At 43.3% G+C, this 15,713-nt stretch overlaps 2 protein-coding genes across 3 annotated transcripts; both read left to right on the forward strand.

The window, feature by feature from the left end:
• The first annotated feature begins 11 nt into the window (after window positions 1–11).
• Window positions 12–5,829, forward strand: LOC131101767 (regulation of nuclear pre-mRNA domain-containing protein 1A-like). The gene is made up of 7 exons (XM_058047117.2): window positions 12–425; window positions 1,972–2,101; window positions 2,178–2,284; window positions 2,777–2,871; window positions 3,100–3,226; window positions 3,986–4,161; window positions 5,309–5,829. Exons 1-7 carry the CDS (start codon window positions 275–277, stop codon window positions 5,405–5,407), a joined length of 885 nt encoding a protein of 294 aa, XP_057903100.2. The 5' UTR covers window positions 12–274; the 3' UTR covers window positions 5,408–5,829.
• A 411-nt stretch (window positions 5,830–6,240) lies between these two features.
• LOC131101700 (uncharacterized) lies at window positions 6,241–15,325 on the forward strand. 2 transcript variants are annotated; one of them, XM_078791870.1, is made up of 13 exons: window positions 6,241–6,580; window positions 6,698–6,766; window positions 8,620–8,644; window positions 11,211–11,297; window positions 11,357–11,502; window positions 11,576–11,695; window positions 11,769–11,808; window positions 11,904–12,726; window positions 12,791–12,914; window positions 13,266–13,331; window positions 14,503–14,604; window positions 14,684–14,879; window positions 14,944–15,325. In XM_078791870.1, exons 1-13 carry the CDS (start codon window positions 6,521–6,523, stop codon window positions 15,195–15,197), a joined length of 2,112 nt encoding a protein of 703 aa, XP_078647996.1. In that variant the 5' UTR covers window positions 6,241–6,520; the 3' UTR covers window positions 15,198–15,325. The 2 variants fall into 2 exon arrangements, with proteins under 2 accessions (XP_078647996.1, XP_078647997.1); XM_078791871.1 differs by lacking the exon at window positions 8,620–8,644.
• Window positions 15,326–15,713: the final 388 nt, after the last annotated feature.

Here is a 15,713-nt window from a genome sequence, read left to right on the forward strand (position 1 = left end):
GAGATTTCCGGTTCTATTGAACTCACCATGACGAGCACGCGGAAGCGCCCCGTTCAGGCTGCCATGCTAGCTAGGCTAACTCGCCACTTAGCTAGTCTGTAAACACGGTGGGGGACTTGCGTCGCTGTGTTTTTTGTTATAATTTGTGTTGATTTATGAACGTTTAGTGAACGCCTTAAGTGAAACGATAACAACAAACAAGACGGGAAAGTAATAACCGAAGCCCCCCGCTCTCGGTTGAACTCGCAAAGGCGACGTTTTTGGTGCGGCCGAGATGTCCTCTTTCTCCGAGGCGGCTCTAGAGAAGAAACTGTCCGAGCTCAGCAACTCTCAACAAAGTGTCCAGACGCTGTCGCTGTGGCTCATCCATCACAGGAAACACTCCAAGACCATCGTCAACGTTTGGTTCAACGAGCTCATTAAAGGTAAGCGGACGGCATTGGTGAGGAACGCTGGCCCAAACAAAAGCATGCTAGCATCCGCTTAAGGCTGGGCTAACTTGGCAATTGCACTTAGCTAGGAACTTGACCATCACTAGTTTCACTTTAATCGGTGCAGGGTTCTGCACAGTAACATTAAACAATGTCTGATAGCAAGCAAAAGTTTTGAGGACATACTACAAAAACCCAAGACAAAGATCTTTTTACCACAGGAGTGTTCTGCTGTTTGTAATCTCTACACAAAGAGCCACTAAAAGGTTTTTTCATTTGACCTGAAGCCTTGTACCCCGCCATTTCAAAAACAAACCCTTTATCTTAATGAACTTGAAATAGTCAACATAATTACCGTATTTTCCAGACTATAAGTACACTTTTTTTTCCTAGGTTGGCTGTTCCTGCAACTTATACTCCAGAGCGACTTATAAATGAAAATGTTCCATAAACACTGGTTTATTTTTGTGTAGCTGAATAAGCATTGTGTTAGCATATCTTACACCTATTCAACCTGTTCTATATTATTTTTTTATTGTTAGAACTTGCCTACCAAGAGGACGTAATGTCTGTTTTGGTCAAGTAGTTTGGAAAATAAATTACCAGCAAAAAAATGCCACTTATGTTTTTTTCCGACCTAATTATGCAGTAATTGGTAATACTTTTATATGGGTGAAATTGCATATGTTGCATGGTGACATTTTGATAATGTTTGGCGTAAACATTCTACCTTTTATTCCAGTTTTCATGTAGGCATCCTTTCAATTTCAGTTTCACTTTCTTTTTGTCCGCTCACAATGGACCACAGGTTTTTGTTTATGTCAGCATATTCCCTTCATAGCACATTGAAGGGGTATCCCAAGTACCAAAATACAACCAACGATGAAGCCCCGCTCCTGCTGCACCGTGCGGGGATTGGACCATCAATATAAATGTCATATTCAAAAGATGAAACACTTTTATTAATCTATAAAACAATCACCAGAGTTACTCATTCATACATTTGAAGCGCACAGCATTGAACAACTCCATGCCGTCTCCCCGCGCCGTGAGCCGTTCAGGCACACTCGGAAATGTGAATTTTAGGCCCTAATTGTTTATTCGCATATCCCACTTGGGGAACCCAGCCTCTATATGAAAGGGGTGCTCTGCTGTTTTTGAGGACCTACTCCCAAAAGCCAGTCATAGGTCCTGTGTGACGGCAGCGCTCTGCTGTTTTTAAAGATCCACCACAAAATATGCTTCTCAAAGATCCTCTATGTGACAAGGGGGTGTTTTGATATTTTTTGAGGACCTGGTCAAAGATCCTCTACATTACAGGAAGCTGTTTTTGAGGGCTCACTGCAAAAAGCCAAAGATCCTTTATATGACAGCAGCATTCTGCTGTTTTTGAGGACTCACTGCGAAAATGCTAGTCAAAGATCATCTATTAATGGCAGGAATGCTGCTGTTTTTAGGATGTCCTGCAGAAGTGCGGTCAAAGATCCTCTCTACTGTTTATCCAGTTTGTGTGTGTGTGTGTTTGTGTGTGTGTGCGCAGCTCAGGTATCGCGCAAGCTGACCTTCCTGTACTTGGCCAATGACGTGATCCAGAACAGCAAGAAGAAAGGACCCGAATTCACGCAGGATTTTGCGCCGGTCATCGTTGACGCATTCAAACATGTCCACAGGTTACACACGGACTTGCGGTGCTGTTGTTGTTGTTGTCGTGTTGTTTTGCTCAGTGTGCGTGTGTGTGTCCTACAGGGACGGAGAAGACGGCTGTAAGAAGCATCTGGGTCGGGTGTTTTCCATCTGGCAGGAAAGAGCCGTGTACGACAACGACCTGCTGGAGCAGCTCTCCCAAGTCCTCTGTAAGCTAACCGGCTAACTAGCCTAGCTGACTAGTTCTGTAATCGATTAATCTAGAAAATAGTTTTTCGATGCATCGATTAATCCCTGAAAGTCCCTGATTAGTCCCTTCAGTAGTGGTGTGGCATTCATGAACGAACGGGTCAAAAGAACTAGTTCTTTTTTTTTTGCGAATGAATGAACCTCCCATAAAATACCCGTTCATTCCGCCGGCCGATTTGTTCATGACCGACACAGCACTAGTTGGTGAGCTGTTGAGTCAGAACGAACGTGAACACGAGTGAACGAACTGATTCGATACAACCGACCGGGTTTATGCACAAGGGGAGATCACAGGCTAATGACCATTTGACCGAAAATGAACGGATCTTTTTACTGAATGAAGCGGAATGATCCTGTTCACTGGAATGAACGGCTTTGCCCACTACTAATTCTGAGTGAAGGCGCATCGGACATGCGGTTCTTGTGTTTATGTATTTTTTGTGTCGATCCAGATGGTGACAAGAAGCCCAGGAAGAGGTCCTACGAGTCCATCCAAGCTGAAGATGAGGACTTTGCATCCAGGAGTTCTCCATCGGAACCCCCACAGGTTCTGTTCCTGACGGTGTAGTAAGGAAGGACACTTTAGAACATGTCCGCGTGTACACGGTTCTTTGGCTTTTTCCAAAACGCTGTACACGTGGACATCAGCTTAGACGGCTATCAGACGTTTTCGTCAGCATCTTATTCTTGGGGTGTTTTTTTTTTTTTTTTTTCTCCGCAACATCTCCAACTTCTAAAGGACGTTGAACTAAACGCATCCACTTCTCCCGCTCAGACGTCCGAGTTGATCCGAGCCCTCCAGGAGCTGGAGAACGCCACCTCGGGAGACTCGCTGCTGCATCAGCGCATCTCGTTGCTTCCCGACGAGGTGCAGGACGCGTCGCTGCTTCACAGGATCACAGGTGAGGGGACTCACGAGGAGGCGGGGCCCAGTGGGTGTGTCTTACTAACGAATGGAAGATGCTCATCAGCCACTTCTTTACACAGTCTAATAGATTATTAGATTATTATTCTTAGTTTATTAGACAAATTCTTTCATTTCGTCATATTGTTGGATGCGTCCAGAATATTTCTATTTCATTGATTCAATTATTCAACAATGCATCCAGTTTCTTTGTAGTCAAGTTGGAATTTGAATAACAATTAGGGATGTTCCGTCAGGGTTGTATGCTGCTGATACCGATGCCGATAACGATACCAATAGGGATGACATAGATGAAGCGTTTGTCCCCCTCTGCCGGGCCCCTCCAGTCTCCAGTTTTATATATATATATTGTATATACTGTATATACTGTGTCTTACATATATATATATTGTATATAACTGTATAGCAAATGTTTTTATTATTTCATATATTTTATATACTGTATATTAAAATATGAAAATATAAATTATGTTAATGAAATTTTATTCGTTTATTTTATTTATATACTATTATATTTTAATTTTTTTTATTATATTTTTTCATTTATATATTTTATTTTATATATTGTATATTAAAATGTGGAAAAAAAATATATATATACTCACTAGCATCTATGATGAAACTGTTGTAGTCATTTTGGAAAGACGCCATTAAAAAGAAACATCAAAGCAAAACAGGAAGACGTTTTCCAACGCGCTCTGTCCTCCTGACTCAACCCCCCCCCCCTCCCCCCCAGATAAGGAGTCGGGGGAGCGCATCTCCCAGCTGGTGGACGACGCCTGCATGCTGCTGGCCGACTACAGCGGCCGTCTGGCGGCGGAGATCGACGACCGGCGGCAGCTGACGCGCACCCTGACCAGCTTCCTGCAAAGCCAGAAGGACGGCCTGGTCCAGAACGAGCAGAAACTCGAAGTGCGTACATACACACATCATTTGGTTTCTCTTTCTTTCTTTTTTTTTTTTTTTTTTTTTTAACATGCGTGTCCCGGGTGGCGTGTGTCCTGCAGCACGCTGACATCACTAACACCCACTTTGGGCTTGTTCGCTTTTCACCCAACACTCAACATCCCGATGAGGTTTGGGTGGCTGGCAGCCGCCACTCAGCAGGCAAATGCAGGAGAACCTCGTCACTCTCTGTGTGGTCGCTTTGTAATAAAAACATCACTTCAAATAAAGGGAAGCCATCTTGTCAGTGCTCTATCTTATTTTCTGATGAGGTAACACTTTAAAGCCAGAAATTTTATTTTATTTGACTATGCTGTATCATTTTTAAATCCTTTTTTACAATGTTTTTTTTTGTTTTGCCTTATTTTGTCCACTGGAAACTTTTTTACATTATTTTTTCCTATTATAGTTTTATATACTGTATTATTGTTTCCATAGGAAACTTATTATTTTTTATTTACAAAAAAAGTTATCATTTTCTGTTATTGTTTGTATCAGAATTTTTTTTTTCAATTTTATTTTCTTGTTTTAATTGAAAGCTTTTAAATCTTTTTCCCCCACTTTCTTTTTATTGTACTCGTATTTTGTCCATTGGAAAATCTTATTTCCCTATTTGATTTTTATTACGCCTTATTATTGTTTCCATCAGAAACTTAAAAAAACAAAACATTTTATTATACGCTATTATTTTTACAATTATTTTTTCTCGCTTTTTAAAAATGTTATTACATTTATTTTACCGTATTGTACATTTTCTTCTTACATATATAATTCTTTCCCCCATTTTATTTCTAATATTATATTACATTATATCAAAAGGGAAATCCAATCCAAAAATAAATTGAATTAATTTTGTTTGACATAGAGGCTGATGAAAAAATAAAGATACAGCTACAAAGACTTTGATGATACATCATTGAGGAGTTCATCAATATGAATTATTATTTTCTGGTATTGCGTCAAATATTCGCCAAATAGCAGCAGTGTGTTTTCTTTGAGTACTCTGGTGGTTTTGGGGAGGGAATGTAATATACGGTAACACGTTTCGGTGCAAACATCGGCTGTGAAGTCCCACCTGTGCACACCCATGATGGATCTTCTCTGTGCTTTCCAGGAGTACAAACGCAAACTGGCCAGGGTGACTCAGGTCCGCAAAGAGCTGCGATCCCGCTTGAACAATCTCCCAGGTGGACTCCGCCACTCCTCAGCCTGATGGATACACACACACACACACACACACTGGTCAACCCACCCCACGCTGGACCTTCTCTGCGTTTTCATGAATTTCCCCACGCTTTATTCTTTTAAATGTTTTTGTCCTCTTGGCTTTTAATCTTCACTGTTGAACGCATTGCAGTAATGCATTATAACCCACCTCCTGATCTTTTGTAAACTAGCTACTGTCTCTCCCTAATTCCCTTAATCCAATCTGGATTAGCTGTACGTGTTCATGATACACTTGCACAGGAATATTTACAAACAAGACAATGAGGTGGCGTGTGTACATAACATAACTTCCAGTTGCATGTAAATATCTATATTTGTATTCATGTCAGACTTCATTACACAATTGCTTTTTGTTTTTTTTGTATATATTATCTGCTGGTATTCAAATAAAAACATGATGGACAAAGATATTGCTTTTGAATTGTTTTTGCAATTTAGCTCCGAGCCAAAAGAGGGCGCCCTTCCGCCAACTCGAAAAAGTGTTGAGCTATTTTGTAGACAGAATTTGTTTATATGACTCGACACACAAAAAAAAAAACTCTTTCGACTCCTAAAATTAATTGCATTCGAGACAATGGCTGTGTTTGAATCCGGGGTCGAAGACCCGACGTTCGGAGACCCCGAATTCAAAAACAGCGCGGCATATTACGGATGCCTTCACCGGAAGTGTAAACATGTCGGTCGACGAATGCAATTAACACAACACAAATAATTAAACTGTTACTTCAGCATAACCTTATATGTATTTTCCAAATAAACCATTTCTATTACCAACATATATTTCCGTATTCATAGTAAGGAACCACCCCGGAAGTCGATATTTTTAACGTTGCCCAAACCGGAACTAGCAACAGTCAGTACACGAACGGTATTAATGGAACAAATATAATAGAATTGTTTAAATATAAACAATACACTTACACATCAAAACGTATTAAGCGAACGAACGGGCTTTCAATTGTGTTGCTATCTGCGCTAGCTTGAATCCAGCTCGTAACGGTTGCTCAAGTTTTGATTGTGCTTAACCTAGCTTAACCAAGCTAACTGTAAAGAAAAAAAACAAAAAAAACATAACGTTTCCCCGTCAAATTGACCAACAATGGACAGTTTGGAAACTCCATACGAAGACGACTCGGCGACGGATTTCATCGAGTGCACGGTGAGTTTGCTGACCGTGACTTGACAAAAAAAAGAACTTGGTGTTTGACCGATTGTGCTAGCTATGCTATGTCGCAAGCTGCTCACGCGCGCTCCTTTTTTTTTTTTATATCCTCAGGTGTGCGACAAATCCGCAAGGGGCCTGAGTTTGTATAAGATACACCTGACGACGCAGGGACATTTAAAGGTACGATAAAAATGATACGATAAGCTGCGAAATATCTGCTGGAAACGTGAGCCAAATGTGTTGTAGCTTGGGCGACCGTTTCCGGTTATTGCTGTGTAAATGGGGTCAGTGGTGGTTGGTAGGTATTGATGCCCACTTTAACGCTTGTATTCAGGACATAATAACATGTGCATTTAAATGTCTCTTTGGGCTAAAAAAGATGATTACATTGGTTTTGTGTAGCAACTAATCCGCGGAGGTTCTCATGCAGGTGCAGAAAATAACAAAGCAGTTTCTTACCCTGGCACCATGTTCAATAGAACAGCAGTGACGTAACAGATAGGGTTCTCTACATCACTCTTTTTGCTTCCTGAATGCAAACATTGCTAAAACCTCCTTGGCTATCAGCTCTTCGCAACCAGGAGAATAGTCACCTGATGAAGACAATATGTGGCCATTTTGGAAGCAGTTCTGCTTTTTCTTCTTTTCCATGGACATGGTCATTACCCCAACCCAGCCGGGTAATTCTTCTGGTTGGTCTCGTTCGTCAACAAACTGATGTCTTTGAGTCTTTAACTTCACCCTTGTTCTTATGGGAGACTTTTCTCATTTTGAAGATTTCCTAAAACTGTGTCTTTACCTGCAAACATGGAGGACTTGCAGTGTTTCCCACAGGACTGCCATCTACGTAGTGGCGGGTGGTGTCACCATGACATCATCATATAAATGGCATCATGTGTTGTGACGCATGTGCAGATATAACGTTGTGGTACGGACAAATAGTGAGTAAAATACAAAAGAAGATTCCTCTGCCGCCAAAGAGACGAGGAAAAGTCTGTGGATTTGAACAGGTAGCGTCTAATTTATTTAGCGTTAAACATTTGCATTGTTTTGTTATTCCATCCATCCATTTTCTATGCTGCTTATCTTCATTAGTGTCACAGGGTATGCTGGAGCCTATCCCAGCTGTCTTTGGACGAGAGGCGGGGTCAACCCCTGGACTGGTGGGCCAGCCAATCACAGGGCACATATAGACAAACAACCATTCACACTCACATTCATACCTATGGACAATTTGGAGTGGCTAATTAACCTAGCATGTTTTTGGAATGTGGGAGGAAACCGGAATACCCGGAGAAAACCCACGCATGCACGGGGAGAACATGCAAACTCCACGGAGATTCCAACTTCTCTTCCCCTTCTGCCGACTGTGTGGCCTACATGCTAACCACTTTTCCACAGTGCAGCCTATTTTCTTTCGTTTTTGTTGATATTATTTTTTAAACATACCACAAATGCTTTACTGTGTTTAAGAAATGTTGTTTTGGCGCTACAATTTGCGTTTATCAACCTGGCCGAATTGAGATGGGACCTGATGGAGGATCAGGGTCAGTTGCTGAGATGATTGGCTCACAGAGCAGTCATGTGATTCATTCGGACAATGAAGCCGTTGGTGCTTTGAACGTCTCAATAGGTGCTAAGCACATGGAACGCGCCTCTAAACAGATGACCCCCAGTTCAAGTCGTACTGGTTTTAGTGTTTTAGTAGTACTTTGGGAGGTCGGTAGGTACCTCAGGCGGTAGAGCGACTGGACCAGTATCCGTAGGGTTTCCTGTTTTGAATCCTCCTTCCTCCAGCCCAGTCACTGCTGTTGTGTCATCGGGTAAAGACACTTCACCCACACATGGACCACGAGGCTGACCTCGGACCCGGATCCGGTCCCCGCCCATTGCTGTTTAAACGCAGACACATTTGGCTGAACCTTGTACATGTGACAAAATAAAGATCTTTTCCTTTTCTTCCAGTATCGGCTGTTTTAAGATGTCTCACGAGTGCACTGATTGACTTGTTGCTCTCCTTTCATTCCCGGCAGAAAGAGGAAGCCGTTGTCGCCGCGGGTAAGTACACCTTCCGTCTTCAGGCCGTTGGAGGCTGTGATGGCCTCACGTAATGTTAGCTCACTCTTATGTAAGAGACAGGTACAGACCTTGACGGTAAGTCGTTGTTGATGGCTTTTTACGAACATCTACAGAGGGAACCGCCTTGGAGTTGCCACACCCCATCACCTCACCATAAGTCATTTTAAAGAAAGCAGCATTTCTTCCCTAAAACGGGTCTTGTCAGCTGGCGTTGTCAAGTTCATGAAATCCACGCTGCAGCAGCTCCAAGGACCCACGCCAACCAATTACAGTAAATACAGTAGCTCATTTTGGCCCCCGTCTCGCTACGATCTAATTCCATTCCATTCCGGGGGATTGGCTGGGCTCCCCTTCAGGTAGGGCATCAGAAGCTCTGTTATCCGGGAGGAACTTTGAGCAACTAACTGTTGCTCCTCCGTATTTAAAGGCGACGGACTGGGTGGCTCGGGTGTTCAGACCGCATCCTGGATGCCTGGATGCCGGGAGGATGCCTGGGGAAAGACTCACAACGAGGTTGAGGAGACTATGTCTCACAACTGGCCTGGGACCTCCCTGGGCGGAGCAGGACTTAGTAGCCGAGGAGAGGGAAGTCTTAGGTTCTCTCCTTCAACCCTGGATGAGTGGAAGAAGATGGACGGAGGATTTGCCGCCCCCTTTTGGCAAAAACACCAGGAGCATTTTTTGGTCAACAAACCCAGTCCGTTGTCTGTCTTTCCACCACAGCTTGGAACGTTTAGCAAATGGGAACCCGGATTAGGAGAGGAAAGTATCCGCATTGCTCCCCCAGTCCAGTAGGTGGCGGTGACAAGAAGACCTCAGCTTTGCCTGCTCAAGCGTTCCGTTGCAGCCTTCCCACCAGCTTGGAGTATTTTAGGTTTGAAACCTGAAACCTGGATTGTCTTTGTGCCAGCGTGAGGTGCGCTACGGAACAATGGATCCCGCCAATGACTTTTATGGATCATGAACAAACACCGTCTCTTTCCCGCTCTGTTGTCCGGAAGTGGACCGATCAACAGACGTTCCTTGTTGGCTTTTCTACCGCCGTGGGCTGAAAGCTAGCACTTGTTCCTGTTGTTGTGTTTCAACGACACAGTGCCACAGTTTGCCACCCAGACTTGACTATCTTGATGATGATGATGATGATGGAGACGAGCCCCGTGGACCCATTATGGATGTAGTCCAAGCAGCTTGGACTGCAAACCACCGTCACAGTCTCTGTCGGCGATGGTTTTCCAAGCCGTGACCGACACAAGTCGGCAACCTTCCGACTCTTGCGCTTTTCTTTGATAGCGTTCTCCATCGCTCAACAACGGCCTACACCGAATCTGCTGGCTCTGCAGAACGTTCAAACTCACTCATCTTGCCCATTGATCATTGAAGGCCTGCAAGGAATGATTAGGTGCAGTACTTTTGTTGTGGCCAAGCATGCATCAAGAAGTTGGGTGATTCCACTGGGAATAGAAACAGTCCTAAAGTGGCTTTAGTTAGCCGTTATACAGTGGAGACCTTCAGGGTTTTTTCCTAATTTCAGTAATTGATGAATAATACGTAGCACGTACTTGACACTGACATCACCACCAGCTTTCTTCCAACATCACCTCAAAACTCACAGCACGGCGAAGACGAGTTCATATACGATGGTAAGTCCTTACTGGAATGGCAACACGCAAGCCGTGTGGATAATGGATCATGCGGCTTGGAGACATCTTCTCCTCCGACGTTCCACGTGGTTGACCCTACCGCTGGTTGCTCTGGAGCGGGGGGGGGTCCAAAGGGTTTTCATAGTGAAAAAGGAAAGGATGCGACTTTTCCACTTTGATGTTTTGTAAATTATGCTAACAAGTTGGATATATTTCATGAAAAGCTTTGTCATATAGGTGAAAAATCCTATTATTTTTATATTATATTATAATTATAAGACAGCTGGGATAGGCTCCAGCAACCCCCGCGACCCTCGTGAGGAGGGTGAATGAATGAATATTATTATTATATTTATTTTTATTTTGTATTTTTTAACTATTATAATATTATTATTAATATCAGCTTCATTCTCTGATTTCCCCATTTTTGCTGTTATTCTTTTATTTCTACTTTTTCTTTGTTGTTGTTATTTTTGGAATAATATAACTTTATTCCCTTAATATTTTTATTCCCACCAGAAACTTTTTCCAATTAAAATTTCCACAAATTACAATATTTTTCAAATAAATATTTCAGCTTTATGCTACTAAAAGGCATTTTTTACTTTATTGTTTAATTTAAGTGTGGTGCATATTTATGGCCTGGTGCGTGCGGGGAGGGAACAACGGCAATTAAAGAGAGAAGGGAAGGATTTTGGAGCTGAATGTACTAATATGTACAACACCTACTTTTTTAATAGTAGTATCAATGACATGGGTGGTGTTTGTTTTAAGCCCCGTGAGTAGCATAGATGTAGTGAATCCTGTCACAGTCAACCAAAGAAGACATCTAGACCTTTTTAACGTAGCACAGAGTTCATCCTACCTCCGCTGTGTTGTAATGTTCCTCTCTCTGACTCCCTCAGGCGGCGGTGTCCGAGAACGCAGCGTGCCGATGTTTAAGGACATTTTACACTACCTGGATTACCTGAAGCTGGACGAGCCCATCATCGGTGAGTTACACCGCGGACGCTTTTTGGCAGAAAGTAATCACTCCGCTCTGCTCTCCCAGGCTTGAACTATGTGGAGGAAGTGTACAGACACATGCCCAATTCCGACCTGGGGCCCAAGTACACGTGCATCCTGTGCAATACCACCGCGCACCTGCCTGAAGTCGTCAGTCACATCATTGGGCGGAAACACAGGCAGAAATACATGGTACCGCAGCAAGTTGGACGTCTTTTTTTTTATTTTACATCCTAAATCCAAACATCTGCTTCTGTGCATGCAGGAGTCCAAGCGTCCAGACCTGGTGACGTGGGACAAGGACTCTTTGATGCCGCAAGGGGGGAAGATGATACGCACCCGAGCTGAGATCATCGAGAGGCAGGATGGACGCGGACATCCCGTGGTTGGACACGCAATCTTAAGTCTATTTATCGTTCCGCAGCCACAATAAATAACACATTTCTTTGTCTTCCAAGCTCTTGAAGAAATGGGAGAACGTGGGGCAAGAAATGTCAGGTAAAACACCAGAATACAACATTCCAACTACTTTTAAAGGTCAGAAAAGTGTAAAAAGCATCATAGTCCCATTTAACGTCCTGTTCTCTGCGTAGCGCCCCCAAGACCAAGGCAGAACGGCAACCCGCAGAACCCCCAGGCTTTGTTCCAACTGGATCTCCCGCAGGGTCCACCCAAGCGCCAGGACTTCCCGGAGTCGCAGCACGGGATGTTGGCCCCGGACCACTCTCACAGGACCTCCTTCCCCGCAGCTGAAGCCTGCGGGCCGAACGCCGAGCGACACATGTACCAGGAGGACGACTGGCAGAGGGACCTCAGCAGGCGACGGGACCTGGATTACCGTCAGCAGGAATCGCAGACAAGAGGCATTGACCCCAAGGAGCAGGTGCCCTATGGCGGGTGGTCCCAACGGTACCCAGACGAGGCCCCTCCCTACAGACGGACCCCGCTGGAGACGAACTCGAAGGAGGATGTAAAGCACGGGGGTTCCTCTGACTACCAGCATCCCAGCTATCAAGAAGATGAACACTGCTGGTCACATGACCCAAGCGTAAACACGATCGGGGATCGATTGAGGCTCGGCTCCAGCATTCCGGAGCCCCCCACGGGGAACCTTCCCTCGCTTCCGCACATGGAAACTCCACGCAGACAGGTCAGAGATTACAAACACGGCGAAGTCCGCCAAGGTGAGCTGCTTTCCAACTCCGCGCCGTCGGGCTGGAGTGGCCCCGCCCAGACGCCGAGAGAGGATTCCCGGAGCATGTCGGACATCCCGGAGCCTTTCAGGCGCTTCATGAAGTGGCCCGGCGACAACGACGATGGCGGCGGCGGCGGTGGCGGCGAGGCGTGCGGCAAAAGAAAGAGGAAGAGTCGCTTCACAGACGCCACCGCTGAGGAAGTGGAAGTGGCGCACAAGATGTAAGTCGTCACTTACCCTCTTCGCTGTTTCACTCCTAACCTTTGACCCTTTTTTTGGCCACAGTTTGAACACCGGGTATGGGCCCCCAGACCCGCAGCTGAGAGCTCATTCCAGGCCAGGTGGCAGACCGTTTGAAGCCGAGACCCGTGGACCCATGCGCCGTCCCGACCGCTTCTTAGAATCACAGGTAGCCAACCCCAAAATAAGGACCCATCTGACCGTGGTATGAAAACGTTTGGGTGGACTAATTATTGGAACACATGATTAGTCTGGTGAGCTCACTGACCTTTGACCTGCATACACAAGTGAAGCCAATCATGACAAAGGGTATTTAAGGAGGCCAATTGCAAGTTGCATCTTCTCTGAAGAGTAGCACCATGGTAGCCTCAAAACAACAAGCAAATATCGTTCAACATCATGGTCTAGGGGAAGGATACATAGGGTCTGGAACATTACCAGGGGTGCCCAAACGTTTTCATACCACTGTATGTAGCTCTTACCTTGTACCACTTTTCACCTCACGCCTTCGCCCTTCTAGGACTCGGGTCACTCTGACAGCCTCCAGAATGACGGCGCTGAGAAGGAAACTGTCTTCGATATGCTGGTAGGATTTCCATTTATTTGTTACACGCAATCTTCTAATTACACCGGGCGTGGCAAAAGTCCATACCGTGGCATATTCTAATATATAATTTAACAAAAGAACACTATGAGCAAAAATGTAATGATGCGACTCTTTTACAAGAATCAAATATGAAGAAAACAGTTGTCATTTCATTTCGCAAGACTAAAGTAGTACTATGAGGAAACAATGTCATTTTAGTGGCATAAAGCTGAAAAAAAAGCTATTTTTTTAGTTGCAATATTATGAGAAACAAAACAAAGACTAAAGTTGTCATTTTTTTGAAAATTAGTTGGGGAAAATTGAACAATATGGGAATAATGTCAAAATATTATGAAAAGAGAAAATAGAAGTAAGAAAAGTGGGAAAAAATATTTTTTTTAATTTGAGAAAAAAAAGTTGTATTCTAACCTGAAACAAACAAAATATATCCAAAATATTATGATGAAAAACTCAATTTTAAAAGCTTTTCCTAAGACTTAGGATCAGAAAGAAAAGAAAAATATAAAGTTGCCAGTTTTGGAAAATTTGGTTTTAATACTAGGAGAATGAATTACGGGAATAAAGTCATAATTAAAGAAGAAAGTCGAAATAGTTGGCAAAATAAAAGTGCAGCAATGTAAACAGATGTAACTTTACAAGTCAAAAATAAAGTCAAAATATCAAGGAAAGTCAGAAAAACATGTAATATTATGAGGGAAAATAATGTCATTTTAGTAGCATAGAGGTGGAATAGAAAAAAGACCATTTTTAAAGTCAGAATATGAGAAAGAAAAAAATTAACTTGTCAATTTTGGAAATTTTGGTTGGGGAAAAAATTCATTTGTGGGATTTCAAAAGTCCAAAAATTACAAGAAGAACATTTACAAAAAGAAAGTCAAAATATGTTGATTTTTTTCAGCCAAATAAAGGAATAATATTAAGAAAAATATTTTTTTTTCTAATGAGAAAACAGGTGTCAGTTTTACCAGAATAAATTTGTAATATGATATATTTTTTTGTCTTGAAATATACAATATATAACATGTTAGTACTTCTACAAGGGTTGCTTTGCAAGGTTTCATCTTTCCATTTTTCACGATGTGGCCCTGGCAGGAAAACGTTTGGACACGCCTGTGTTAGCGTTGACTTGATCCTGTCTTTATTCCATCAGAACGACATTGAAATTGAGAACGTGGAAGAAGCCACTTTCCTCAAGAACAAACTGACCAGCCTTCTGAAAGAATTCAAGGCTTTAAAATCAAAGAAAAATGAGGTATGTGCCCCCCCCATCCCTCCCATTGGCTTTCTTCAAGCATGACATCTGTGCTTTATGTGCTGTCATACCGCAAAAGAGTCCAGCTCCGCAGATGTCCACGCAGCTCCAGCACAGGAGGACGCCTTGGGTAGACTCCGACTTTAGACGGACAGAGGAAGACAACTGGGAACGAGGGTGGAGGACGCACGAGACGAACGTGCACGACGGGCAGCAAGAATACCAGCATCGTATGCGCGGAGAGCCCACTGCATCCGGCAGAAGCCGCTATGACGGTACTTTACACCCACTGGCCACAACATTAGGTACACGTCAACCAACGTTTCTTTTTTCCTTCAGACGTTTCCGTCTCACGTGAGATGTACCCAACACGTCGTCCGGACGAGCGAGCGCAGCATCCCGAGCGTTTCCAGGAAAACATCACGGCACACCATGACCGCCGACCTGTCTCCCAGGGGTATTTTGACCAGCGCCCGCCGCTGCCTCACGACATGGAACGAGGAGTCTTGATGAACCGCGGCCCTCAGTACTCCAAGAGCCTAGAAAAACTCACCTCCACTCTCCTGGAGCTAGTATCAAGAAAACAGCAGTAGAAGTAGTACACCAAATTGTACATACTAAATGGTATAAATGGCATCTACCATCATGTTTTTGTCTTGTCTTTGTTTGTGACAAAGGTTTCTTGAAGACTGAAAATATTAAATAAACATTTCCCATGGCGGCTATTGTGCATGTGGTTTATTTTTTAGTGCTAATGTCACTTTGTGTGTGTGTGTGTATAATATATATTAATATATGCATTTTTTGTCAAATATAACAGTCCAAAAAAGTTTTGTCATGCATAACAAATAGCTGGAAAATGCAGAGATTATATTTTTGCATGTTCATGTAAATTCATGACATGCTAAAATGTAAAGCTTAATTCTCAGCATTTCCAGGAATTTATTTTAAAAAGGAAATTATATGTAAATAAAACTAATTATTTAGTTACATATCAATGTAACTAAATAACATTATTTAGTTCCGTATCAGCCGCTCCATCGAGCTGACGTTGTAGTGGGAAGCAAATGACGTCATCACGTTCACCCAGCAAGTATTTCCGGTTCGTG

Source organism: Doryrhamphus excisus, linkage group LG7 (assembly GCF_037039965.1).
Source record: "Doryrhamphus excisus strain RoL-2023G ecotype Guam linkage group LG7, RoL_Dexc_Guam_v1.1, whole genome shotgun sequence".
NCBI classification, from domain to species: domain Eukaryota; kingdom Metazoa; phylum Chordata; class Actinopteri; order Syngnathiformes; family Syngnathidae; genus Doryrhamphus; species Doryrhamphus excisus.